The sequence below is a fragment of the Cetorhinus maximus genome, chromosome 1, assembly GCF_964194155.1.
Source record: "Cetorhinus maximus chromosome 1, sCetMax3.hap1.1, whole genome shotgun sequence".
NCBI classification, from domain to species: Eukaryota; Metazoa; Chordata; class Chondrichthyes; order Lamniformes; family Cetorhinidae; genus Cetorhinus; species Cetorhinus maximus.
The window spans coordinates 215,491,423-215,517,444 of record NC_135879.1 but is presented as its reverse complement, the minus strand read 5'-3'; the positions used below and the strand labels follow the sequence as shown (position 1 = coordinate 215,517,444).

The 26,022-nt window shown below is 45.4% G+C and overlaps 1 protein-coding gene across 1 annotated transcript in view; it reads right to left on the bottom strand.

The window, feature by feature from the left end:
* pstpip2 (proline-serine-threonine phosphatase interacting protein 2) overlaps positions 1–25,335 on the bottom strand; it is a 137,685-nt gene extending 112,350 nt beyond the window's left edge. Inside the window, exon 1 of the mRNA XM_078553198.1 lies at positions 25,165–25,335. Within this exon, the coding sequence (XP_078409324.1) occupies positions 25,165–25,197 (33 nt within the window). The 5' untranslated portion in view covers positions 25,198–25,335. The remainder of the gene's footprint in view (positions 1–25,164) is intronic.
* Between the last annotated feature and the right edge of the window lie 687 nt (positions 25,336–26,022).

The window sequence follows — 26,022 nt, the reverse complement described above, 5'->3', positions numbered from 1 at the left end:
ATTTAAGAAAGGATATAAATGCGTTAGAAGCAGTTCAGAGAAGATTCACTTGACTGATGCATGGGATGGCAGGGGATTAGCTTACGAGGAAAGGTTGGACAGGCTGGGTTGGAGTTTAGAAGAATGAGAGGTGATCTTATTAAAACATATAAGATCCTGAGGGGACTTGATGGGGTGGATACTGAAAGGATGTTTCCCCTTGTAGGAGGGACTAGAACTAGGGAACATAGTTTAAAAATAAAGGAAGGTGAGAAGAAATTTTTTCTCTCAGAGGGTCACGAATCTTTGGAACTCTTTTCCCCAAAGATCGGTGGGGGCAGGGTCATTGAATATTTTAAAGGCAGAGGCGGATAGATTCTTGACTAACAAGCGAGTCAAAGGGTCACGGGGGGGGTGGGGAGAATGTGGAGTTGAGGTCATAATCAGATCAGCCATGATCCTATTGAATGGTGGAGTAGACTTGAGGGGCTGAATGGCCTGCTCCTGATTCATATCTTCCTATATACATGAGGGAGACAGAGAGGGATCGAGGGAGGGATTGAGGGAGGGACCGAGAGCGAGCGAGCGAGGGAGAGCGAGCGAGCGAGGGAGAGCGAGCGAGCGAGGGAGAGCGAGCGAGCGAGGGAGAGCGAGCGAGCGAGGGAGAGCGAGCGAGGGAGAGCGAGGGAGAGCGAGCGAGGGAGAGCGAGGGAGAGCGAGCGAGGGAGAGCGAGGGAGAGCGAGCGAGGGAGAGCGAGGGAGAGCGAGCGAGCGAGGGAGAGCGAGGGAGAGCGAGCGAGGGAGAGCGAGGGAGAGCGAGCGAGCGAGGGAGAGCGAGCGAGGGAGAGCGAGCGAGGGAGAGCGAGCGAGGGAGAGCGAGCGAGGGAGAGCGAGCGAGGGAGAGCGAGCGAGGGAGAGCGAGCGAGGGAGGGCGAGCGAGGGAGGGCGAGCGAGGGAGGGCGAGCGAGCGAGGGCGAGCGAGCGAGGGCGAGCGAGCGAGGGCGAGCGAGCGAGGGCGAGCGAGCGAGGGAGAGCGAGCGAGGGAGAGCGCGCGAGGGAGAGAGCGCGCGGGAGAGAGCGCGAGGGGGAGAGACCGCGAGGGGGAGAGAGCGCAAGGGGGAGAGAGCGCGAGGGAGAGAGCACGCGAGGGAGAGAGCGCGCGAGGGAGAGAGCGCGCGGGAGAGAGAGCGCGAGGGAGAGAGAGCGTGAGGGAGAGAGAGCGCGAGGGAGAGGGAGCGTAAGAGTGAGGGAGAGAGAGCGAGAGAGCGAGAGAGGGAGAGAGGGAGAGAGCAAGAGAGCGAAGGAGAGAGAGCGAGGGAGAGAGAGCGTGAGAGCGAGGGAGAGAGCGTGAGAGCGAGGGAGAGAGAGCGTGAGAGCGAGGGAGAGAGAGCGTGAGAGCGAGGGAGAGAGAGCGTGAGAGCGAGGGAGAGAGTGAGAGCGTGAGAGCGTGACAGCAAGGGAGAGAGTGAGAGCGTGAGAGCGTGAGAGCGAGGGAGAGAGTGAGAGCGAGGGTGAGAGCGTGAGAGCGAGAGAGCGAGAGAGCGAGAGAGCGAGAGAGCGAGAGAGCGAGAGAGCGAGAGAGCGAGAGAGGGAGGGGAGGGAGAGAGAGAGGGAGGGGGAGAGAGCGAGAGAGAGAGAGCGAGAGAGAGAGCGACAGAGAGGGAGAGAGAGAGCGAGAGAGAGAGCGAGAGAGAGCGCGAGAGAGAGAGCGAGAGAGAGAGCGAGAGAAGAGCGAGAGAAGAGCGAGAGAGTGAGGGAGACAGAGAGGGAGACAGAGAGGGAGACAGAGAGGGAGACAGAGAGGGAGACAGAGAGGGAGACAGAGAGGGAGAGACAGAGAGGGAGAGACAGAGAGGGAGAGACAGAGAGAGAGAGAGAGATAGACAGAGACAGAGAGAGCACGTGCGATGCAATGCATGGGAGCACACACGAAGCAGCACACGAGTGAGAGTTAGTGCGAGACAGTGTGCGCGAGAGAGCATGCATGAGACGCAGTGCACACGTGACTGAGCGCACGAGCGTGCGAGACGCAGCACATGCAAGAGCGCACAAAACGCAGCGAACGCGCGCAGTTCGCAGCCCGCGCGATAGAGTGCGTGCGAGACACAGTGTGCATGAGATGCAGCACGCACAAGGGTACGCGAGACGCTGCACACTCGCGAGGCACAGCGCCCGCAAGAGAGAGCGCGCGAGAAACTGCGTGCACGCGAGAGAGAGCGCAAGATGCAGCGCATGCGAGGGAGAGACCCAGAGTAATGCTCTGGGGAGCCGGGTTCAAATCCCGCCATGGCAGAGAGTGGGATTTAAATTCAATAAAAGTCTGGAATTAAAAACCTAATGATGACCTTGTCGATTGTTGTAAAAACAATCTCTTTAGGGAAGGAAATCTGCTGTACATCGGCCTACACATGACCCCAGGCCACAAAGCAATGTGGTTGACTCTTAAATGCTCTCCGAAATGGCCTAGTAAGCCACTCACTTGTATCAAACCACTACAAAGTCACAAAAAAAAGGAATGAAACTGGGTGGACCACCCAGCATCAACAACAGCAATCCCAGCCCTGTCGACCCTGCAAAGTCCTCCTTACTAACATCTGGAGGTTAGTGCCAAAATTGGGAGAGCTGTCTCACACACTAGTTAAGCATCAGCCTATGACATAGTCATTCTCACAGAATCATACCTTACAGATAATGTCCCAGACTCCACCATCACCATCCCTGGGTATGTCCTGTCCCACTGGCAGGACAGACCCAGCAGAGGTGGCAGTACAGTGGTATACAGTCGGGAGGGAGTTGCCCTAGGAGTCCTCAACATCGACTCCAGACCCCGTGAAGTCTCATGGTATCAGGTCAAACATGGGCAAGGAAACCTCCTGCTGATTACCACGTACCGCCCTCCCTCAGCTGATGAATCAGTGGTCCTCCATGTTGAACACCACTTGGAGGAAGCACTGTGGGTGGCAAGGGTGCAGAATGTACTCAGGGTGGGGGGACTTCAATATCCATCACCAAGAGTGGCTCGGTAGCACCATTATTGACCGAGCTGGCCGAGTCCTAAATGTCATAGCTGCTAGACTGGGTCTGCGGCAGGTGGTGAGGCAACCAACAAGAGGGAAAAACATACTTGACCTCATCCTCACCAACCTGCCTGCCACAGATGCATCTGTCAGTATCCGTGGGAGTGACCACCGCACAGTCTTGTTGAGATAAAATCCTGCCTTCACATTGAGGATACTCTCCATCGTGTTGTGTGGCACTACCACTGTGCTAAATGGGTTAGATTTCGAACAGAACTCACAACTCAAGACTGGGCACCCATAAGGCGCTGTGGGCCATCAACAGCAGCAGAATTGCACTTGTACATAATCTGTAACCTCATGGCCCTGCATAGCCCCCACTCTTCCATTACCATCAAGCCAAGGGATCAACCCTGGTTCAATGATGAGTGCAGGAGGGCATGCCAGGAGCAGCACCAGGCATACCTCAAAATGAGGTGTCAACCTGGGGAAGCTATAACACAGGACTACTTGCATGCCAAACAGCATAAACAATAAGCGAAAGGCAGAGCTAAATGATCCCACAACCAACGGATCAGATCTAAGCTCTGCAATCTTGTTACATCCACTTGTGAATGGTGGTGGACAATTAAACAACAAGCAGGAGGCTCCATAAATATCCCCATCCTCAATGATGGGGGAGCCCAGCACCTCAGTGCAAAAGACAAGGCTGAAGCATTCGCAACAATCTTCAGCCAGAAGTGCTGAGTGGATGATCCATCTCGGCCTCCTTCGGAGGTCACCGGCGTCACAGATGCCAGTCTTCAGCCAATTCGATTCACTCCACGTGATATCAAGAAACAGCTGAATACACTGGATTCTCCAAAAGCTATGGGCTCTGACAACATTCTGGCAATACTACTAAAGACTTGTGCTTTAGAACTTGCCGTGCCTTTAGCCAAGCTACAAGTACAGCTACAACACAGGCATCTACCCGGCTATATGGGAATTGGCCCAGGTCCTGTACACGAAAAGCAGGACAAATCTAAACCAGCCAATTACCGCCCCACTAGTCTACTCTCAAACATCTGTAAAGTGATGGAACAGGTCATCAACAGTGCTATCAAGTAGCACTTACTTAGCAATAACCAGCTCACTGACACCGTTTGGGTTCTGCCAGGGCTACTCAGCTCCTGACCTCATTATAACGTGGACAAAAGAGCTAAACTCCCGAGGTGAGGCGAGACTGACTGCCCTTGACCAAGTGTGGCATCAAGGAGCCCTAGCAAAGATGGAGTCAATGGGAATCAGGGGAAAACTCTCCAATGACTGGAGTCATACCTAGCACAAAGGAAGATGGTTGTGGTTGTCGGAGGCCTGCACACGACTGAAGCATTTGGCGTTGAAATCTCCACACTGAAGCACGAAAATTTGAAAAAATTGTCTTTAGATTGTCACAGAAAAGCAGCATTGCAGGAAGGAGTATTGGGCAGTACCCCCTGCATCAGAAAATTACAACCTGTGATGCAACTTGCAACCAACAATGCTCAAATTGGTTAAAGCAAAATACTGCGATAAAAGCAAGAGCTCAAATTGGACTGTACTCCCACTTGAAGATTCACAACAGATGAGAAGTAGATGTGAATCATCGCCAACAATGCAAAGCCAAATAAATTTACACCAAGCATGTTAATGACTTATATTGAAAGAATGTAACATAAGCCTAGATATGAAAACTGGGAGATCCTCCTGGGTCATTTCCAATGGATGCTCTTTAGTAACCTAGTAGATATTTTCCTAGCAAGTGACCTTGAGGTTTTATTAGGTCAGAGATCAGGTACTTCGCAGCAAGTGACACACCTCCTGACTCCCCAGAGTTTGTCCACCATCTACAAGGCACAAGTCAAGAGTGTGATGGAATACCTTCCACTTGCCTGGATGAGTATTCTCTGGGGGTCCCCAGCATCACAGATGCCAGTTTTCAATTCGATTCACTCCACATGATATCAAGAAACAGCTGAAGGCACTGGACACTGCAAAGGCTATGGGCCCTGACAACATTCCAGCAATAGGACTGAAGGCTTGTGCTCCAGAACTTGCTACGCCCCTAGCCAAGCTGTTCTAGTAGAACTACAACACCGGCATCTACCCGGCTATATGGAAAATTGCCCAGGTATGTCCTGTACACAAAAAGCAGGACAAATCCAACCCAACCTATTACCACCATCAGTCTACTCTTGATCATCAGTAAAGTGATGGAAGGGGACATCAACAGTGCTATTGAGCGGAACTTGCTTAGCAACAACCTGCTCACTGACGCTTGGTTTGGGTTCCAGCAGTGCCAATCAGCTCCTGACCTCATTACAGCCTTGGTTCAAATATGGACAAAAGAACTGAACTCCAGAAGTGAGGTGAGAGTGACTGCCCTCAACATCAAGGCAGCATTTGATCAAGTGTGGCATCAAGAAGCCCTAGCAAAACTGGAGTCAATGGGAATCAGGGGGAAAACTCTCCGCTGGGTGGAGTCATAACTAGCACAAAGGAAGCTGGTTGTGGTTGTTGCAGGTCCATCATCTCAGTTCCAGGATTTCACTGCAGGAGTTCCTCAGGGTAGTGTCCTCAGCCAACCACCTTTAGCTGCTTCATCAATGACCTTCCTTCCAGCACAAGGTCAAAAGTGGGGATGTTCGCTGATGATTGCACAATGTTCAGCACTGTTCGCAACTCTTCAGATATTGAAGCAGTCCATGTCCAAATGCAGCAAGACCTGGACAATATCCAAGTGGTAAGTAACATTAGCGCCACACAAGTGTCAGGCAATGAACATCTCCAACAAGAGAGAATCTAACCATCGCCCCTTGACATTCAATGGCATAACCATCACTGAATCGTCCATTATCAATATCCTGGGGGTTACCATTGACCAGAAACTGGACTAGCCATATAAATACTGTGGCTACAAGAACAAGTCAGAGGCTAGGAATCCTGTGGCAAGTAGCTCAACTCCTGACTCCCCAAAGCCTGTCCACCATCTACAAGGCACAAGTCAGGAGTGTGATGGAATACTCCCCACTTGCCTGGATGAGTGCAGCTCCAACAACACTCAAGAAGCTTGACACCATCCAGGACAAAGCAGACTGCTTGATTGGCACCACATCCATAAACACTCAATCCCTCCACCACTGATGCACAGTAGCTGCCATGTGTACCATCTGCAAGATGCGCTGCAGGAATTCACCAAGGTTCCTTAGGCAGCACCTTTCAAACCTACGACCTCTATCATCTAGAAGGACAAGGGCAGCAGATAGATGGGAACACCACCACCAAGTTCCCCTCCAAGTCACTCACCATCCTGACTTGGAACTATATCAACGTTCTTCACTGTCGCTGGGTCAAAACCCTGGAACTCCCACCCTAACAGCACTGTAGGTGTACCTATACTGCATGGACTGCAGCGGGTCAACAAAGCAGCTCCCCAGCACCTTCTCAAGGGCAGTTACTGATGGACAATAAATGCTGGTCCAGCCAGTGAAGCCCAAATCTCAAGAACAAATTTTTAAAAAATGAGTGCAACTCCAACAACACTCAAGAAGCTCGATACCATCCAGGACAAAGCAGCCTGCTTGATCAACAACCCATGCTTGACCTTAAACATTCAGTCTCTCCACCACAAGTGCAGTGACCTCTGAGTGTATCATATACAAGATGCACAACAGCAACTCACCAATGTTCACTTAACAGCACTTTCCTCAACTATACTGTTGTTCCTCCATTATCACTGGGTCAAAAAACCTGGAATTCCCTCCCTTAACAGCACTGTATTGCAACAGTTCAAGAAGGCAGCTCACCACCAACTTCTTAAGGCTGTGCAATAAAAGCTGGTCTTGCCAGCAACATGCATATCCCTTAAATGAATAAAAAAAGATTCAAAGCTCAACTTGTCCAGCCACTACAGAGCCCCAATCAAAACAGTAGAATACAAGTTCAGGGAGATCGATACAATGCTCTGGCCAGGCTAAGGGCTTGAATGAATTTCTTGGTGAACTAATAGTGCCTGTTAATTCAGGCAAAATGTTGTCTCATCAAGTTGGCCAAGATGGATCAGTATAGTTATGAAGAGGTGAAAAGTTTTGAAAGAGCTTGGAATTGTGAGGACAGGGAGAGAGAAAGGCAGGGGTAGATCTGTCAAGAAAAGAGCTGGGTAAAAAAAAGTCTTGAAGGAAGTACGTATCAGATTAAGCCTGACTTATCACAGAGTCACACAGTGCAGAAGAGGCCCTTTGGCCCATCGAGTCTGCACCGACACGTGAGAAACACCTGACCTACCTACCTAATCCCATTTACCAGCACTTGGTGTCATAAAATTCAAGACTATGGGCCAAGTGCTCATTCAGGTACTTTTTAAAGGATGTGAGGCAACCCGCCTCCACCACCCTCCCAGGCAGCATATTCCAGATCGTCACCACCCTCTGGATAAAAAAGTTTTTCCTCACATCCCCCCCTAAACCTCCTGCCCCTCACCTTGAACTTATGACCCTTTGTGACTGACCCTTCAACCAAGGGAAACAGCTGCTCCCTATCCACCCTGTCCATGCCCCTCATAATCTTGTACACCTCGATCAGGTCGCCCCTCAGTCTTCTCTGCTCCAACGAAAACAACCCAAGTCTATCCAACCTTTCTTCATAACTTAAATGTTTCATCCCAGGCAACATCCTGGTGAATCTCCTCTGCACCCCCTCCAGTGCAATCGCATCCTTTCTATAATGTGGCGACCAGAACTGCACGCAGTACTCCAGCTGTGGCCTCACCAATGTTCTATATAACTCCAACATGACCTCCTTACTTTTGTAATCTATGCCTCGATTGGTAAAGGCAAGTGTCCCATATGCCTTTTTCACCACCTCACTAACATGCTTCTCCACCTTCAGAGATCTATGGACACACACGCCAAGGTCCCTTTGTTCCTCAGAACTTCCTAGTGTCATGCCGTTCATTGAATACTTCCTTGTCAAATTACTCCTTCCAAAGTGCATCACCTCACACTTTTCAGGGTTAAATTCCATCTACCACTTATCTGCCCATTTGACCATCCCGTCTATCACAAACTACAATTCATTCAGGTGCCAGATCCCTTTATCAAAAACAAAAGAGTCGATAAAACAAGGTGGTTATTATTCCTCAATCCAACAAACAAAATGCAGGCCTAATGGGAAGGCTGCCAAATTTCATTACACAACCCAAAGTGGATGTGTTTCTAAATTTTGCTTTTACGTGATTGGATATGCTTCCCAATAAACTCAATTAAAATGTTTACAGATGGAAATTCCGTTCTACCCAACAGCTGAAGCTCCAATTACATTTTTAGAACATTTCAAGTGTTGGTTTGCGTTGTAATTATTTTGCTCTGTTTTTTTTCCCTTACTTTCTGTAAAACTGATTCCTTTCAGCAACTGGTAAAACCAATTGGGAACTCCATGCTTGAATCTCTCCAGTCAGGTTTCCGCCCATGTCACGTTACCAAAATGGCTCTAATCAAAGTCGCAAATGACATCCTATGTGACTGTGCAAAACTTAAAATATCCGTCCACATCCTGTCTGCAGACTCTGGCACAATTGACCATGCCATCCTTTTCCAACGCACCTCCACTGTCATCCAGTTGGGTGGGACTGTTCTCACCTAGTTTCATTCTTATCTATCTAGTCGTAGCCAGAGTATCACTTGCTATGGCTTCTCTTCCAGCTTCCGCACCATTACCATCTGCATTCCTCCAATTCTGGTCTCTTGAGAATTCCTGATTTGTGAATTGCTCCAGCTTTAGCGACTGCGCCTTCAGCTGCCGAGACACAAAGCACTAAGATTTCCTTCATAAGCCTCTCCACCTCTCTTCCTCCTTTAAGATAGTCCATAATACCTACCTCTTTGACTGAGTTTTTCCTCATCTGCCCCAACATATGTGGCTTCGTGCCAACTTTTGTTTGATAATGCTACCATGAAGCCTCTAGGGACATTTTACTACATTAAAGATGCTATATAAAAAAAGTTGTTGTTGGCCCCCAAGGCAATGTTAGGACTAAGATTTGGAAACCAGAAGTATAGTAGACTCCTTTCTAATTTTGAGATAAATATTGGATGAGGGCTGGAAAAAGGCACTTGTACAGTGAAAATTTTCTGCTTCCTGTTATTTCTGGCACTCCTTTGTAAATCTGATAGCTTTCAAAGATATGTTGCTGGCACCTTATTTGGCAAAGCAGCCAAATTTCATTGTCTATTGTACAGGAAATTTAATAATCTGGGTGGTTTAGATCCTTCCTGTTGGATTAATTTCAAATGCCTTGACAGGTGTTTAGCCAATATCTAGTGCTTTGTAACATGCTTCAATCCCACCCTTATACCACATCATAGCTACAGACATACCAACATACAAAGACAGGCAGCTGATCCATCAAGCCAAAATCAAACCACTGAGCCCACCATCATCTCAGATGTGATCATTTTGAAGAGCAGGTAGGAAACTGGTCAGGTCCGTCGTGATAGAGTTGAAGACAGAGATTTAGGAGTGGACAATAAGTGCTGGCCTTGCCAGTGATGCCACATCCAATGAGTGAATGACAAAAAAACGAACCATAACAGAGCAGACCATTTACATTAGACAGAGTAGCCAGTCTCATCAGATTCAATGCTCAGGATTACTTTGGACTGTACGGAGTCCAGAACCAATAAGTTAAACCTGTTAAACAGGTGACAATGTTCAATGTGGTCAGCTGCTAATGCTGAAATGCAAGATTAAACCTTTCCTGAACATTCTCACGTTCTTTGCAGACATTTCACAACTTACTTATTGCAATATAGCTTAGATGTGATTACCAGCCCAAGGACCTTTCAAAATTTTAACTGATGAGAGTTGCAACATTTACATTGGGCAGGGGCTGGTCAATACCACAACTCACCTTTCTTTACAAAGGTATTGGTTCAGCACCCAAGAATGCTATTTGGCCATCAAACGTACAACTGGGTCTATGTGGTGAGGTAATTGATGCTCACAGCTGCCAGATAATTGGCCCTTTTGGCCTTTGTGCAGGGTAAGTGAATCTATACATTGATGACACTACAGTCAGACAGAGCCAGAAAATTTGTTTCTGAAGTCACCACTTTAGAGGATGGGGATGTATCTAGCAACCACGGATACATAACTGGTGACAGAATAATACAGGACATTAAAAACCTGTAGATCAAATAGTCCAGCACATTCACTGGGAACAGCTTTAAAGCACCCAAGTGGCTCTGCACTATTAGAGGACACGCTGGCCCCATTGTAATTTCGAGGCAGGTCATATCACAGTATCACAGAATCTTTATAGTGCAGGAGGCCATTTGACCCATTGAGTTTGCACTGGCTCTCTGAAAGAGTACTCTATCTAGTCCCACTCCCTTGCCTTATCCCTGTAACTTTGCACATTCTCTCTTTTCAGATAGCAATCCAATACCTTTTTGAATACCTCGATTGAACCTGCAAACCTCTTCAAATTCTGCTCAGCAGGACTCAGATGTTGAACCCCTATGGGCTATCATTGAGAAGGAGAATGCTGGTGCTGAAACAACAACTAAGCCAGGTACTGAAAGACATGCCATGCACACTCTCCACAACAGCAGAGAGGATGAAGGGGCCCGACTCAATTGCTAGCAGATGGATGGTGCAGGGAATTACAAAGATGGCCAGAAGGAGAGAGGGGCCACCTTCATGGAGGTTTAAGCAAGGTCCTCAAATGAATCCGTGCACCATCCTGACTTGGAAACATACCACCATGCTGTCATCATCACTGGGGGGTCAAAACCCAGGAACACTCTACCAAACAGCACTGTGGGTGTGCCTACATCAGATGGACTGCAGTGGTACAAGGCAGCGGCTCACCATCACCTCCCCAAGGGCAATTAAGGGCTGGGCAACATATGCTGGCCACTGCCAATGAAACCCACTTCCCATGAATGAATAAAACAAAACCCAGCCTGCAGAGACACTACTCTTCCCTGAGGTTAAGGAAGTTGTGCCTCTGTCTGCACACTTGTTGATGTAGGTAGTGCATTCTTTGAGCTTGGCCCCTCTCTCCTCTCCACCTCCTTCATCCCACCACAGCACATCATCGCTTTCTCTTGATGTAGTGTGATAAACATTCATTGGATTTCCCTTCATGTTGCTCCTCTGTTTGATAGCATCCAAACTTCTCCAAAATCTTATGCTAGCAAGGACTATGCTAAACATTTGCCAGAAGGGACTGACAAAGCAACTGTAAGAACTGAGCATCTAATGACAACAGACAGCCTAGAGCTTAAAGACCTCCATGAATTGTATCCAATATGCATCCCTTTTTCACCGACAAGTTTCCTGAACTCCGTGAAACCCGTTCTGGAGCCATTAAATCCGATGTGTTTGCATGCAGTTATGAGGTTAATTGGTGTCTTAATTAATCACTCATGAAAGTGCAGGCTTCAGCGAGCTAGTTACTCACACGCAGCCAAACAGGCCTCAGTTAAACAGGCGCACGGTCAGTGCATTAGGGCTGGGTTGCGAACGTGCTTCATTTTTCCCCATGTTAAGTATATGCCCAACCCACCCCTGTTCTTGCCTGTTAAAATCCATCCCATCCCCATACCATTGTCAGAGCAGGTAAATACTAGTTTTTCTTTAAATGGACAAAAATTGATAAATGATATTTATACTACTTCCAGATTGCCCGTCCCAGGGATTGACATTCCCAGACTTGTTCTCAGACTCTGGTGAACATCTTGGCTTGATTTGTTAGTGTTAAACAGGAGATAACAAGTCAGAAGCTTGTTTTACATTGAGCTGCCAATTCACTGCCACCCATTTTGCACAAAACCAAGATCTACAGCTGAGTGAGACTCTCTATAATTCTTCAGCTCTGTTTGGGCAGGAAATATTTTAGGCTTGACTGCATGTTAATAACAGAGAACAAAGTAGACAGTGACATACGTTTAAAAGCCTAGGCTAGCACACAATTGTCTCCTTTGCTTCCCCTTTACCTATTTTATTTGAAACAATAGGTGTGGCATCACATTCTCCCAGTTCCACAAAACAACGAGCAGCTCCAGGGCAAATGCTCTCTTCCGCAACGGGCATTACTGACACAAAAACTAGTTCAAACAAACTAAAAACACAGACACGAGTTAGAATACAATTTTGCCCAAACTGGCAACTCCACCACAGTGACCTGCTTCAAAAATTACATAATCTCTTCTGCAAATGCCGATTTACTGTTATAACGCTGAGGTGAGGTTTTCAAAAAATATTTATCCAGACAACCACAGCAGGTTTAGTTTGCTTAAAACTGCAGAGGATAAGGCCCTGCCTACAACACGTTGCTGATCATTGCTACTAGCCCTGTAATAGCCAGTCAGTCCATGCTCACGATTACCTTCAGAATCTCACATTCTCTTCAATACCAAATAGCACTTAAACTTGCCCAAAAAGAATTTCTTTCCATCACTCCACCAACTTTCTTTCTATATAATTAGCCATAGGTTAATCAGGTGGTGCAGATTTATATTTCTGAAAGCTGACGTCATTTTTTGTTAAAAAGGTTGCCTGTCGACCATTCCTGCCAAGTCGAGAGTCATTTAGACATGCAGTTTGAAGGAATGCTGATAAAGAATGTGCTGATCACAGATCTCACTCATAGCACTAACATACATGTAAGCCTACAGTGTTATATTCATTGAGTCATATCTTCAGAGAGTGCCAAACACTAATGAAAAACCTGGAACCCTCCGTAATAAAAATAAATTTAATTCAGTCGCCGTGAAGCAAGATGCATTGTATTTTGATTGGATAGCAAATTGGCTAAATTAAAGAAAGCAGAGAGGGTAGGGTAAAAGGTAGTTACTCAGATTGAAGGGTGGTAGAAAGTGGTTCTTCACAAGGATCAGTGCTGGGACCATTGTTATTCATAATTTACATGAATAATTTGAATTTAGGAATAAGTAACTGAATAGCAAAAGTTACAAAAGTTACCAAGCTGATAGATCTAGCTAACACTAAAGAAGAATGCAACATAATAAAAGCAGGCGGTAGAAAACTTGCAGCCTGGACAGTTAAGTAGCAAATGAACTTTAACATAGAAAAATGTGAGGCGATGGCCTTTGGAAAAAAACCAGAAACCTCTCAGAAAATTTTTAAAAACTGAATGGGGTAGAAGAGCAAAGGGATCTAGGGATACAAGTGGACAAATCATGAAAAGCACCATTGCAAGGCAGCAAAGGAATCTAAGATACAACGCACTGAGATTTATTTCTGCGGAAAGGAAATCATGTTTGTCTAATTTATTGGAGTTATTTGAGGAAGTAACAAGCAACGGAGATTGTGGGTGTGCTTTACTTAGATTTCCAGAAGGCAGGGGGGCCACATCAAAGGTTACCAGGCAAAATAAGAGCTCATGATGTAGGGGCAACATATTAGCATGGATAGAGAATTGGCTAGCTAACAGGAAACGGAGAGTAGGCATAAATGGGTCTTTTTTGGGTTGGCAAGATGTGATGAGTGGAGTGCCACAAGGATCATTGCTGAGACCCCCAACTATTTATAATTTATATTAATGACTTGGATGAAGGGACCGAATGTATGGTTGCTAAATTTGCTAATAACACAAAGATAGGTAGGAAAGGAAGTTGTGAGGAGGACATAAGGAGCCTACAAATGGAAATAGAGAGGTTAAGTGAGTGAGCAAAAATTTGGTCGATGGAGTACAACGTGGGAAAACGTGAATGTGTTCACGTTGGCAGGAAGAATAGAAAGGCAGCATGTTATTTAATTGGAGAGAGATGTACCCTGAGGTACAGAGAGATCTGGGTGTCCTGGTACATGAATCTCAAAAAATTAGTATGCAGGTACTGCAAGTAATTAGGAAGGCAAATGGAATTTAGTCATTTATTGCAAGAGAAATGGAATATAAAAGTAGGGATGCCTTGCTACTGTTGCAAAGGCGTTGGTGAGACCACATCTGGAATACTGTGTACAGTTCTGGTCTCCTTATTTAAAAAAGAATATAAATGCATTAGAGGCAATTCAAAGAAGGTTCACTCAACTGATACCTGGGACGGGAGGTGGGGGGCAGGGGGTTATCTTATCAGGAAAGGTTGGAGAGGCTGGACCTGTATCCATTGGAGTTTAGAAGAATGAGAGGTGATCTTATTGAAACATACAAGATCCTGAGGAGACTTGACAGGGTGGATGCTGAAAGGGTGTTTCCCCTTGTGGGAGAGACTAGAACTAGGGAACACAGTTTAAAAATATGGGGTCTCCTATTTAAGACAGAGATGAGAAGAATTTTTCCCTCTCAGAGGGCCATGAGTCTTTGGAACTCTCTTCCCCAGAGAGCAGTGGAGGCAGGGTCAGTGAATTGTTTTAAGGGAGAGGTAGATTGACTCCATTGTTAGTCAAGAATCTAAGGTTATCGGGGTAGGTGGAACGTGGAGTTGAGGGCACAATCAGACCAGCCATGATCTTATTGAATGTTGGAGGGGCCGAATGGCCTACTCCTGCTCCTAATTCGTATGTTTGTACTTATGGGTATGGAATTCAAAAGTACAGAAGTTATGTTAATTTTGCAATCAGTAATGTGCACACTTCTAGTTTCCATATTATAAAAGGGACATAAAAATACTGGAGTAAGCACAAACATTCTCTTTTTTACAAGAACCGGAAGATTACAGCTATTGGAAAACATCAAACAGGTCTAGCAGTTTTCTTTAGAAAAGAGAAGACTTCAAGGTGACCTGATAGAAGTCATTATGAATGGGTCAGACAGATTAGATATGTAGAGAATGTTTCCACTTCTGAGAGAATATATTTATGGCCCCTGGTTTGATAAGAAAGCTACTAATAAAAACAATAAGGAAATAAGGAGAAATTCTTTTACTCAGATAGTGGTTAGAATGTGGAACTCACTAGCACAGGAAGTGGTTGATGCAAATAGCTTAGATGTTTTCAAAAGGAAACTAGATGATCACAAGAGGAAAGCAAGCAGAGGGATACACTGAAATGCTGAGATGAGGGAAATAGGTTGGGGGAAGACTCATGTGGAGTAACACCAGCGCAGTCTAGGTAGGCTGAATAATCTGTTTCCTTGCTATACATTCAATCAAATTTGATGATGTTTCAGCTAATTTAATAGTCTTCATGTTGTTCCTAACTAAAATTAGCCCAAATTCTAATAATTGTATAAAAACAAAAAACTGCGGATGCTGGAAATCCAAAACAAAAACAGTATTACCTAGAAAAGCTCAGCAGGTCTGGCAGCATCGGTGGAGAAGAACAAAGTTGACGTTTCGAGTCCTCATGACCATTCATGAGGACTCGAAACGTCAACTTTGTTCTTCTCCGCCGATGCTGCCAGACCTGCTGAGTTTTTCCAGGTAATTCTGTTTTTGTTCCAATAATTGTATACTTCTTCCATAGACCTGATGTTAATTTTAAAGCATTCCATTTGTTTAATATTGTCCAACTCACAAAGTGGTCTCCATGCGACACACTCCAACCCCAGCGTCACTCTCAGTGACGCACTCTGGACTGTCAGTGACCCTCAATGGAAGGAACTCTGGCTTTTTGTAATACCTTCCCAGAACTGTCACATTTTCCTCATTGAGGGGTGAGCCTCTGGTACATATTCGGAGTGTGACAGAGCTTACTATTTTGGATGCAATATCTGGCACTGCTTAAAAGCTAAGTGCACCTTTGGCCTAGACCTTGTTGCATAAGGGTTACAACTTGTACAACATTGTCATTGCAGCAATAGCATGTCAGAACACCAAGGCTTCCTGAAGCAGCAGTTATTCTGGGAGAAATAAGGCACAGGATGGTTCCTAATTTGACACTTCATGCACCAATCCCACAGGGTTGGCATCCAGAGTGCTCAGTGGTACTCCATGCCAATGCTGTTCTAACTATTTAGAAGGTCTAACTATTTAGAAGGCCTAACTTCAAACGCAAATGAAAACTGCAAACCTGACAACATCATCCAGGATGAAATACTTGCCATTACCACATGATGAATAGGAGGGTGCAATGAACATGCCCTTACTTACATGCAACTTCAGCCCCAAGCAGTTCTCCAGAAGCAGCCACCGCTTTTATTCTGGTCACTCAGAAAGCACTGAGAAGGATCACAAGATTAGAATGTAGGGCACACAAAATATATGCCACTACATTCAATTTACAGCACAGAAATAGTCTACTCAGCCCAGCTGGTCTGTGCTGTTGTTTATGCTCCAAACAAACTTCCACCCACCCTACTTCATCTGACCCATCAGAACCCCATCCACCACTTTCCACAAACATTCACTCCCTCCGCCCCCAACACACAGTGGCAGCAGTGTGTAGCATCTACAAGATGCACTGCAACAACTCACCAAGGCTCCCTAGACAGCACCTTCCAAACACACAACCTCTACCACCTAGAAGGACAAGGGCAACAGATGCATAGGAACACCACCACCTGCAGGTTCCCCTCCCTCAGCCACATACCATTCTGACTTGGAAATATATCGCTGTTCCTTCACTTTCGCTGGGTCAAAATCCTGGAACTCCCTCCCTAACAGCACTGTGGATGTACCTAAACTACATGGACTGCAGCAGTTCAAGAAGGCAGCTCACCACCACCTTCTCAAGGGCAATTAGGGATGGGCAATAAATGCTGGCCTAGCCAGCGATGCCCAAGTCCTGTGAAAGAATAAATTTTAAAAATCCTCACACTACCAAAAGAAGGAAATAACATTAAACACACATGTCACAAGTACAAAGGGAACTTGTCGAGTTGCTTTCTTACTACTTTGTCTAGAGATTTTCTTTCTGCTGATGTCAGCAAATACATTCTTTTATGTTACACTACTTGGAGCATGAAATAATGCTCTTGGGCCACCCTGAACACAAACTCCAGCATTAACTTCACATTGACCTGCCAAACAGCACTGGCCTCTACAGCTTGCAGTCAAAGTACTTTAAGGTGTTCTAAGGACACCCTGAGGCTTTAACATATAAATGAAAGTTTGTTGCATTGTTTATTTTAAAAAATGTAGTATTTAACTCTGCAGCTTGGAATTATTGCTTCCTGGAGTAGTGTGAAAGTTGGTGTACTTTGCAGGCCACTTTACAGATCTCCTCTTGTTCAAGGTTCTTCTTGTTCCTCTGCACTCTTGGAAGCACTTTATTTACATCAGCTTCACTACGATACAAAAGCAGTTTCAAAAAATCCAACTAAATAAAAAACCTGTGTCCTTTTATCTGCTGCTTTCTGCATACAGATTACTTTTAATGCTGCTGTGAATGGGCCAAAGCAATACTTGGCGATGGGTCCACTCAAAGGTCAGGATATATCTCAGAGCTCCTCAAAAGGCTGCTCATTTGCTTGCTGGATGCATATGAAATGAAGTTCTCCCACAGGAGATACAGGAACAAATTATGAGAGTATTAAGCCTGATCAGAAAATCATGAGGTGGGGTAGGGAAATTCTTAGACGGGACCAGGTAAGAATACTGGACACCCAATTCTCGATCCCTAAACCCCACTGTCAGGAACAGTCCCACCAGTCAGAAAGTCAACCATTATCATTTTTGCCTTATTCCTTTCCAACTCTATAGGACAAACAAACAAAATTATATTTATATAACAGCTCATTGTGCGCTTAAGACATCCTAAAGTATTCTGCAACCAATGACTGTTTTTTGGGCATGTGCTGTATTGTTTATTTTCCCCCACCTTCCTTTAAGCACATCCACTCCTGGCCATAGGATGGATAGATGACCAGTTAGCACCACTGGCCCAAAGTGGCCACTGAGCAATGTTCATTTCCTGATCTGTTCTTCCGTGAAGAGTGAAATCATTTCAGCACCTATCACTGCCTGCCACCCATTGATACCACGCCTCCCCCTATCCTCACACTCCCACTGTGCATAAACCCTCAATTCTCAGACAAAGATTAGGAAAGAACATGGGAAGACAGGGTCACAAACAGGCCTTTCGTCACAATGAGCTCAGAACTTTCAGAACTTAGAGTTGAAGTCTAATTGATGTGGTGATACCTTCTGGATGGGACATTAAGGCAAGGCTCCATCTTCCTGCTCAGACCAAAATAAAAGATTCCATGACACTATTCAAAGGAGATCATGTAAATTCTCAACAAAAACACCTGGAAAAACTCAGCAGGTCTGATAGCATCTGCGGAGAGGAATACAGCTGACGTTTTGAGTCCGTATGACTCTTCATCAGAACTGATGAAGAGTCATACGGACTCGAAACGTCAACTGTATTCCTCTCCGCAGATGCTGTCAGACCTGCAGAGTTTGTCCAGGTATTTTTGTTTTTGTTTCAGATTTCCAGCATCCGCAGTATTTTGCTTTTATCTTAATGCAAATTCTCAAATTTGATTCCTCGACCAACGAGACTAAAAATAATTTATTTGGTCATTATCTTATTGCTGCTTGTTGGACCCTGCTGTCAGCTGATTGACTGCTGCATTTTCCTACAATACAATAGTGACTGTTTCAACAAAAAAGTACTTAATGAGCTGTATAGTAGTTTGGAATGCCTTGAGGTTGTGAAAAGAAACTTTATAAAGTTCTCCCTCTCTTTTTGTGTGAAGCGCTTCCTGATATTTATCCTGGACTTGCCTTTTGACCCCAGGTCCCATAGTAGATTTAACTTCCAGTAACAATCTGGATAAATATTTTCTATTGCGACATTACCTTAATGTGCTCTATAAGTCTGCTCAAGATTAAAGATCACAATACCGCTTAAACAGATTTATTTTTACAACAACGCAAAAAAAAATAGTATAGAATTTACTGGTCAAGAATCACACGAAGCAGAACATACAAACATATGAATTAGGAAAAGAAGGCCATTCTGCCCCTCGAGCCTGCTCTACCATTCAATAAGATCATGGCTGATCTGATGCTGGCCCCAACTCCACATTACGCCTCCCACCGATAACCTTTGACAACCTTGTTAGTCAAGAATCTATCGACCTCAGCCTTAAAAATATTCAATGACCCTGCCTCCACTGCTGTCTGGGGAAGAGAGTTCCAAAGACTCACGACCCTCAGAGAAAAAATTTCTTCTCATCTCCATCTTAGAATCGTAAACCCATTATTTTTAAACTTGGGTATTGCTGAAAAAATATATATTTTTGTCAAAGCTTTGTGTCCTGCATTCATCAGGATATTTCGCAAGAATACCAAATGTAAAGGGAACAACAATTTATACAATATGAGAAGAGAGAGTGCTGATTGGTTGGCAAGTGGACTCTGATTGCTGGAGGCGTTGCCACGGAGAATGTACCAGTTGATGGAGACTGACAGTTAACTGTCAAGCATTGTTTGAAATTTAAACCAGGTAGCCTGACTCTGATTGGTCAAGGCATTGCTCAGAGGAATGAACCAGCGAATGGCTGTCACCTATTTTGTTTAGCTGAAATAGGTGCCACGTGTGTACATGTTCTTCCTGTTTGCAAAGAACAGGGCCCTGTGTATTAATATATATGACTTCCAGTACACGCAACTGCACCACACTACATGAATCAGTATTCATCGAACTTATGAACTCGGCAACTTGGGCAGTTGAGCTCAGTTTTAATGACACCATGTATGCCTAAATAGATGGTGTTGTTATGGAATCACCTCTCGGCCCAGTTCTTGCAAACATCTTTGTTGGGTTCCATGAGAAACGTGTCTTCAATGGAATGACACCTAACCTCCTATCCCTCGCGCATTTCGGAGATGTGGATGATACGTTTGCTATATTTAAATCTGCAACTGCATGTAATAATTTCCATACATGTCTTAATGTGCTCCATCCTGCGTTCAAAATCACCTTTGAAACGGAGCAGTCAAATGAACGCCCTTTACTTGATGTACTAGTTGAGAAATCTGCTAGGGGGTTCTCTACCAGGGTCTACCGCAAGCATACCTTCACTGGTCATTATACGTGTTGGGATTCTTACAGTTCCACGTGCCTTATTGGCAACCTCATAAATAGGGCCTGAGCCATTTGCTCATCATGCAAGCTTGATGCAAAATAGGGCACATCAGAGGCATCCTTGCAGAATAATGGCTACCCTGATCAGATAATTTTGCACTGTACATCACGCAAACTCATGAATGGGCCTAAGGCCGTCATTGTTAGCCCTGAAAAGTGCCCAGGCTACCTCACCTTGCCCTTCTAGGGTAATCTAACTCAAAAATTTGAGCAACAGTGAAGCTAGCTGCTTCACACTGCTACTACACAGTAGCAACACGAGTGGAATTTGCCATTAAGTGGATGCTGCCGTCAAGCCATAAAGACGTTCTGCCTATCAACAAATGAGTAATGTGGTATATGAATTTCAGTGCCAGTGTGATGCTAGGTATCTAGGCCATATGTCCCAAACACTGGCAAGGTACAAACCGTACCCAACCAGTCCATGCTGGCAAAACTCAAAACAGTGTCCAACATTAGATGTGATTCGCGATTGGCCAACATTTGCTAAGTAATCCTCAGTGTGCTAAGAATTACGACAGAAACCAATTTAAGTTTGTCAGTTGGGCTCATACTGTGCCGCATGTGTGTGTACTGGAAGCTACATAAATTAATACACAGGGCCCTGTTATTTGCAGACAGAAAGAACATGTACACACATTGCACCTGCTTCAGCTAAACAAAATAAATGACAGCCATTCACTGGGTCATTCCTCAGGGCAATGCCTTGACCATTCAGAGTCAAGTTTCCTATTTTAAATTTCAAACAGTGCTTGCCAGTTAACTATCAGTCACTATCAACTGGTGCATTCTCCATGGCAATGCCTCTGCCAATCAGAGTCCACTTGCCAACTAGCCAGCACTCTCTTCTCATAGAGCATAAATTGTTGTTCCCTTTACATTTGGTATTCTTGCAAATTGTCCTGGTGAAAAGCTTTGACAAAAAGGTCTCTTATTTCAGCAATACCCAAGTTCTGTATTACCAAACGATTATCTTTTTTAAACTGTGTCCCCTAGTTCTAGTCTCTCCCACAAGGGGAAACATCCTTTCAGCATCCACCCTGTCAAGTCCCCTCAGGATCTTATATGTTTCAATAAGATCACCTCTCATTCTTCTAAACTCCAATGGAATCAGGCCCAGCCTGTCCAACCTCTCTTCGTAAGATAACCTCCCATCCCAGAAATAAAGTCGATCTTCTCCACTAAATTGCAATAACAATTGATTTTAACCCAACCTCAAAAAAGTGCCCTCTATGGCACATCTGATAATTCTGCATGCCAAATGTTTAAGGAGGGGATACTCTGAAAGTGTCACCTGCTACCATATTAAAAATTAAATTCAATGCTTCACTTTGTGCCTATTAATAACTGATAACCCAGGCTAGATTTTGCTGAAGACTCCGAATGCATCTACTAAAATTATCATCGGATTCAACTAAGCTAACTTAAAAGATAGATTCCAGAGATAAAAGGACAGCATATACTGAGCTGTCAATGACCTGATATTGTAGCTGAACTCCCCCAAGAAGGGTTTTGGGCAATGTGTCCCGCCATGAAGCCATGACTGACAGGGCAAAACCCACAGCCGTTCCGCACCACGTTTTCATTTGGAAGCAGCCATAGGTTGAGGGCATTACCAATCACAGCAACAATTTATATAGCAGCTTTATCTTAACAATCCCAACCCACCGCTAATCGAGCTGCTTCACAGGAGCATCGTAAAACAAAGTTTGGCACTGAGCCACAAAAGATGTGAGGTCAGATGACCAAAAGCTTGTTCAAACAAGAAGTTTTGAAGGAGCACCTTAAAGGAGGAAAGTGAGGTGGGGAAGCGGAGAGGTTTTGGGGAGGTCTGGGGTCGGGGGGTGCTGTGCCTAGGCAGCTGAAGGCATAGCTACTAATGGTGGACCGAGTGAAATCGGTGATGCTCAGGAATCTAGAATTAGGTGAGCACAGATATTCCGGAGGGTTGTGGAGCTGGGACAGATTACAGAGATAGGGAGGGATTTGAAAACAATGCTGCTCAGTCTAGAAATATCAAGAACGGTAAAAAGAGGAACAAAAGGTGTGGTAGTGTGGGTGGGCAGGGCTTTCACAGATTTAAAATTGATTCCCAACACAACATCCCTAAGACAACAACACTTCAATTGCTGTTAAAATTTTGATCTGCAGTGGGCAGATTATCTCCCATAACATAAATTCCCTGAATTCAGTTTTCTAACTTGAAGTTATACTGTGGTGTTGTCACTGAATTGCAAGTATCGTCATAGCACCCATCTACTTTGATGAGCAGAAGAAAGTCTTTTCATCATAGTAGTATCCCTTTCACCATAGAAAACTGAATGCATCTGGAAGGTTTACAGTCTTACAAACATAGGAGCATACAAATGTTTTTTATTCATTCAGGGCACATGGGCTTCGCTGGCTAGGACAGCATTTATTGCCCATCCCTAGCTGCCCTTGAGAAGGTGGTGGTGAGCTGTCTTCTTGAACCGCTGCTGTCCATGTGGTATAGCACCCACAGTGCTGTTAGGAAGGGAGTTCCAGGATTTTGACCCAGCGACAGTGAAGGAGTGGCGATATATTTCCAAGTCAGGATGGTGAGTGACTTGGAGGGGAACTTCTAGGCGGTGGTGTTCCAATCTATCTGCTGCCCTTGTCCTTCTAGATGGTAGTGGTTGTGGGTTTGGAAGGTGCTGTCAAAGGAGCCTTGGTAAATTTCTGCAGTGCATCTTGTAGATGGTACACACTGCTGCTACTGTGCATCGGTAGCCAAGGGAGTGAATGTTTGTGGATGTGGTGCCAATCAAGCAGGCTGCTTTGTCCTGGATAGTGTCAAGCTTCTTGGGTGTTGTGGGCATCCAGGCAAGTGGGGAGTATTCCATCTTATTCCTGACTTGTGCCTTGTAGATGGTGGACGGGCTTTGGGGAGTTAGGAGGTGAGTTACTCATCGCACGATTCCTAGCCTCTGACCAGCTCTTGTAGCCACACTATTTATATGGCTAGTCATGTTCAGTTTCTGGTCAATGGTAACCCCCAAAATGTTGATCGTGAGGGATTCAGTGATGGTAATGCCATTGACCATCAAGGAGTGATGGTTGGATTCTCTCTTGTTGAAGATGGTCACTGCCTGACACTTGTGTGGCGCGAATGTTACTTGCCACTTGTCAGCCCAAGCCAGGATATTGCCCAGGTCTTGCTGTAATTGGACAGGGACTGCTTCAGTATCTGAGGAGTCACAAGTGGTGCTGAACATTATGCAATCATCAGCAAACATCCCACTTCTGACCTTATGATGGAAGGAAAGTCATTGATGAAGCAGCTGAAGATGGATGGGCTGAAGACACGAGGAGCAGAAGTAAGCTTTTCGGCCACTCAAGCCCTGCTCCACTATTCAATAAGATTATGGCTGATCTAATTGTGACCTCAACTCCACATTCTATCTGCCCCTAACAAGCTTTGATTCACTTGTTAGTCAAGAATCTATCTACCTCTGCCTTAAAAGTTTTCAATGACCCTGCCTCCGCTGTTCTCTGGAGAAGAGAGTTCCAAAGATTCACAACCCTCAGAAAAAATTTATTTTCATCTCCATCTTAAATGGGAGACCCTTTATTTTTAAACTGTGCCCCCTAGTTCTATTTTCTCCCACAAGGGGAAACGTCCTTTCAGCATCCACCCTGTCAAGTCCCCTCAGGATCTTATGTTTCAATAAGGTCACCTCTCATTCTTCTAAACTCCAATGGATACAGGCTCAGCCTATCCAACCTTTCCTCATAAGATAACAACCCCCCAACCCAAGTATCAGTCAAGTGAACTTTCTCTGAACTGCTTCTAATGTATTTATATCTTTTCTTAAATATGGAAACCAAAAATGTATACAGTACTCTAGATGTGCTCTTACCACACCCTGTCTTGGAGCCATTTCACAAATATTTCCTCATAGTGAAACCTTCAATTTAAGATAACCCAATGCTGACATAAGGCACGTTCCAGAGGCACATTAAATTACAATTTATGTGGAGGAGGAAGCAAATTTCAGCAGGTTCAAACTCCAGTTCCTCCCACCTCGGCTTTAGGGTGCTTGCTAATCTGAGGTTTTTGCCTCCATGAATCTACTCAGAAGGAACAATTGGAGAAAAATCTATGCTTGTCACAGCACCAAACTCTTTTATTTGAACTGGAGTCTTACAATTTTTCCAGTATAACCTAGTGACCTCATAATAAACCAGGAAAATGCTGGGAATATTCAGCAGGTCAAGCAGCTGCCCTTACATCAGCTATGGCAAAGGGTCATTAACTCTGTTCCTCCACAGTTGCTGCCAGTCTGAGTATTTCCTGCATTTTCTGTTCTTTTTTATTTCAGGTTCCCAGTATTTTACTTTCGTAATTGCCCTTTCTCGTATTGGGCAACCTGCTCAGTAAAAAAAAATCTTCCAGACACCAATCCTAAATATACCTTTTGCCAGATCGCCCCTACATCCTGCAGTTTAAAAAAGAAATCAAATTTACACTACCTACATCCTACTATTTACAAACGAACAAGTGACGATCGAACAGCTGTCATTCAAAGTGAAATCTACAATTAAAGAAGAAAATGTTGAAAGCGTTTGACTCAGTCAGGCAGCATCTTGGGGAAGGGGAAGGGATTTACATTTGAGGCGCTAAACTTCACCTGAGCTAGCTTGCCTCGGGTTTTTTTGTTTTTGCCTCGGATTTCCAGCATCTGCAGCGTTATATTTTTCCCCACAGAGTGAGCAGGAGCAGCTCGTGGATTCATTCCCCCAAAAAAAGAGGCAATCGTCTTAGGTGCTGATGAGGTGGAATCACGGTACGAAAGGGCACCTCGGCAGGATGTACCAACCCCAAGGATGAAGCTGCTCTTTCTGACCTTCAGAGAGAGAGAGAGAGAGAGAAGAAACACACACTCGTGCTAACACACCTACAGACCACATATATATACGGAAACTGTGAGAGTAAAATGTTCCTTCAAACCCCTGCAAATAGGTGAGAAATACTGGGGTGTCCCCGCACCCCTGCTCACTCATGGGGGCCACCGTGTTAACAGCCTCTGGACAGACCCCCCTCCACCCCCCCACCCCCCCCCGTTCCCCTCCCTCCCTCCCTCCCTCCCTCCCCTTTGCTCCCACACAAGTTTCAGCCACTCACCCAGAAGTTATCCCTGAAGCGCGGCTCTCTCATGTTGAAGTTTAAATGCCAAAGCCTCTGTGCTCCAAACACTGCCCCCGAATTTCACTTGTTGCTCGAGCAGCCTTGTCCTACCCCTGCCGGCAGGTCCGGGAGCACTGCTGTCCTGAAGGCGATCTGCCGCCTCTGGCTGACAATATTTCCTTTCGGTTCCCTTTCAGCCGCTGACCCAAAAAACACAACGGAGGCAATTGGCTCCCTCTGGGTCCTAATGCCTGCCTCAACCTAGCACCGCCGCGCGTTGTGACCAAGAGCGCAGTGGATTGTCATTGATCCAGGTGGTGTTATTTTTTATTTGAGTTGGGACATTGCTTATTAAAGCGAAGGATCTCGGTGGCGAGCAATGGAATAAGTTTCTACATCAGAAATAGGAACAGGAGTAGACCATTCGGCCCCTCGAGCCCGCCCCACTATTCAATAAGATCATGATTGATCTTCTGGTGTTTCGATTTCCACATTCCCATCTGACCCCGATAACCTTTGATTCCCTTGCCTGACAAGAATCTATCTACCTCTGCCTTAAAAATATTCAATGACACCCCCCCCACCCCCCCACCTCCACCCCCTTCTGAGGCAGAGAGTTCCAAAGTCACACAACCCTCTGAGAGAAAAAAATTTTTCCTCCTCTCTGTCCTAAAGGGGCGACCCCTAATTTTAAAACAGTGCCCCCTAGTTCTGGATTCACCCACGAGAGGAAACATCCTTTCAACGTCCACCTTGCCAAGGCCGTTCAGGATCTTGTACACTTCAATCAAATCACCCCTCACTCTTCTAAACTCCAGTGGAAGCAAGCTTCTGTTTTAGACAGTTAGTGTGCTG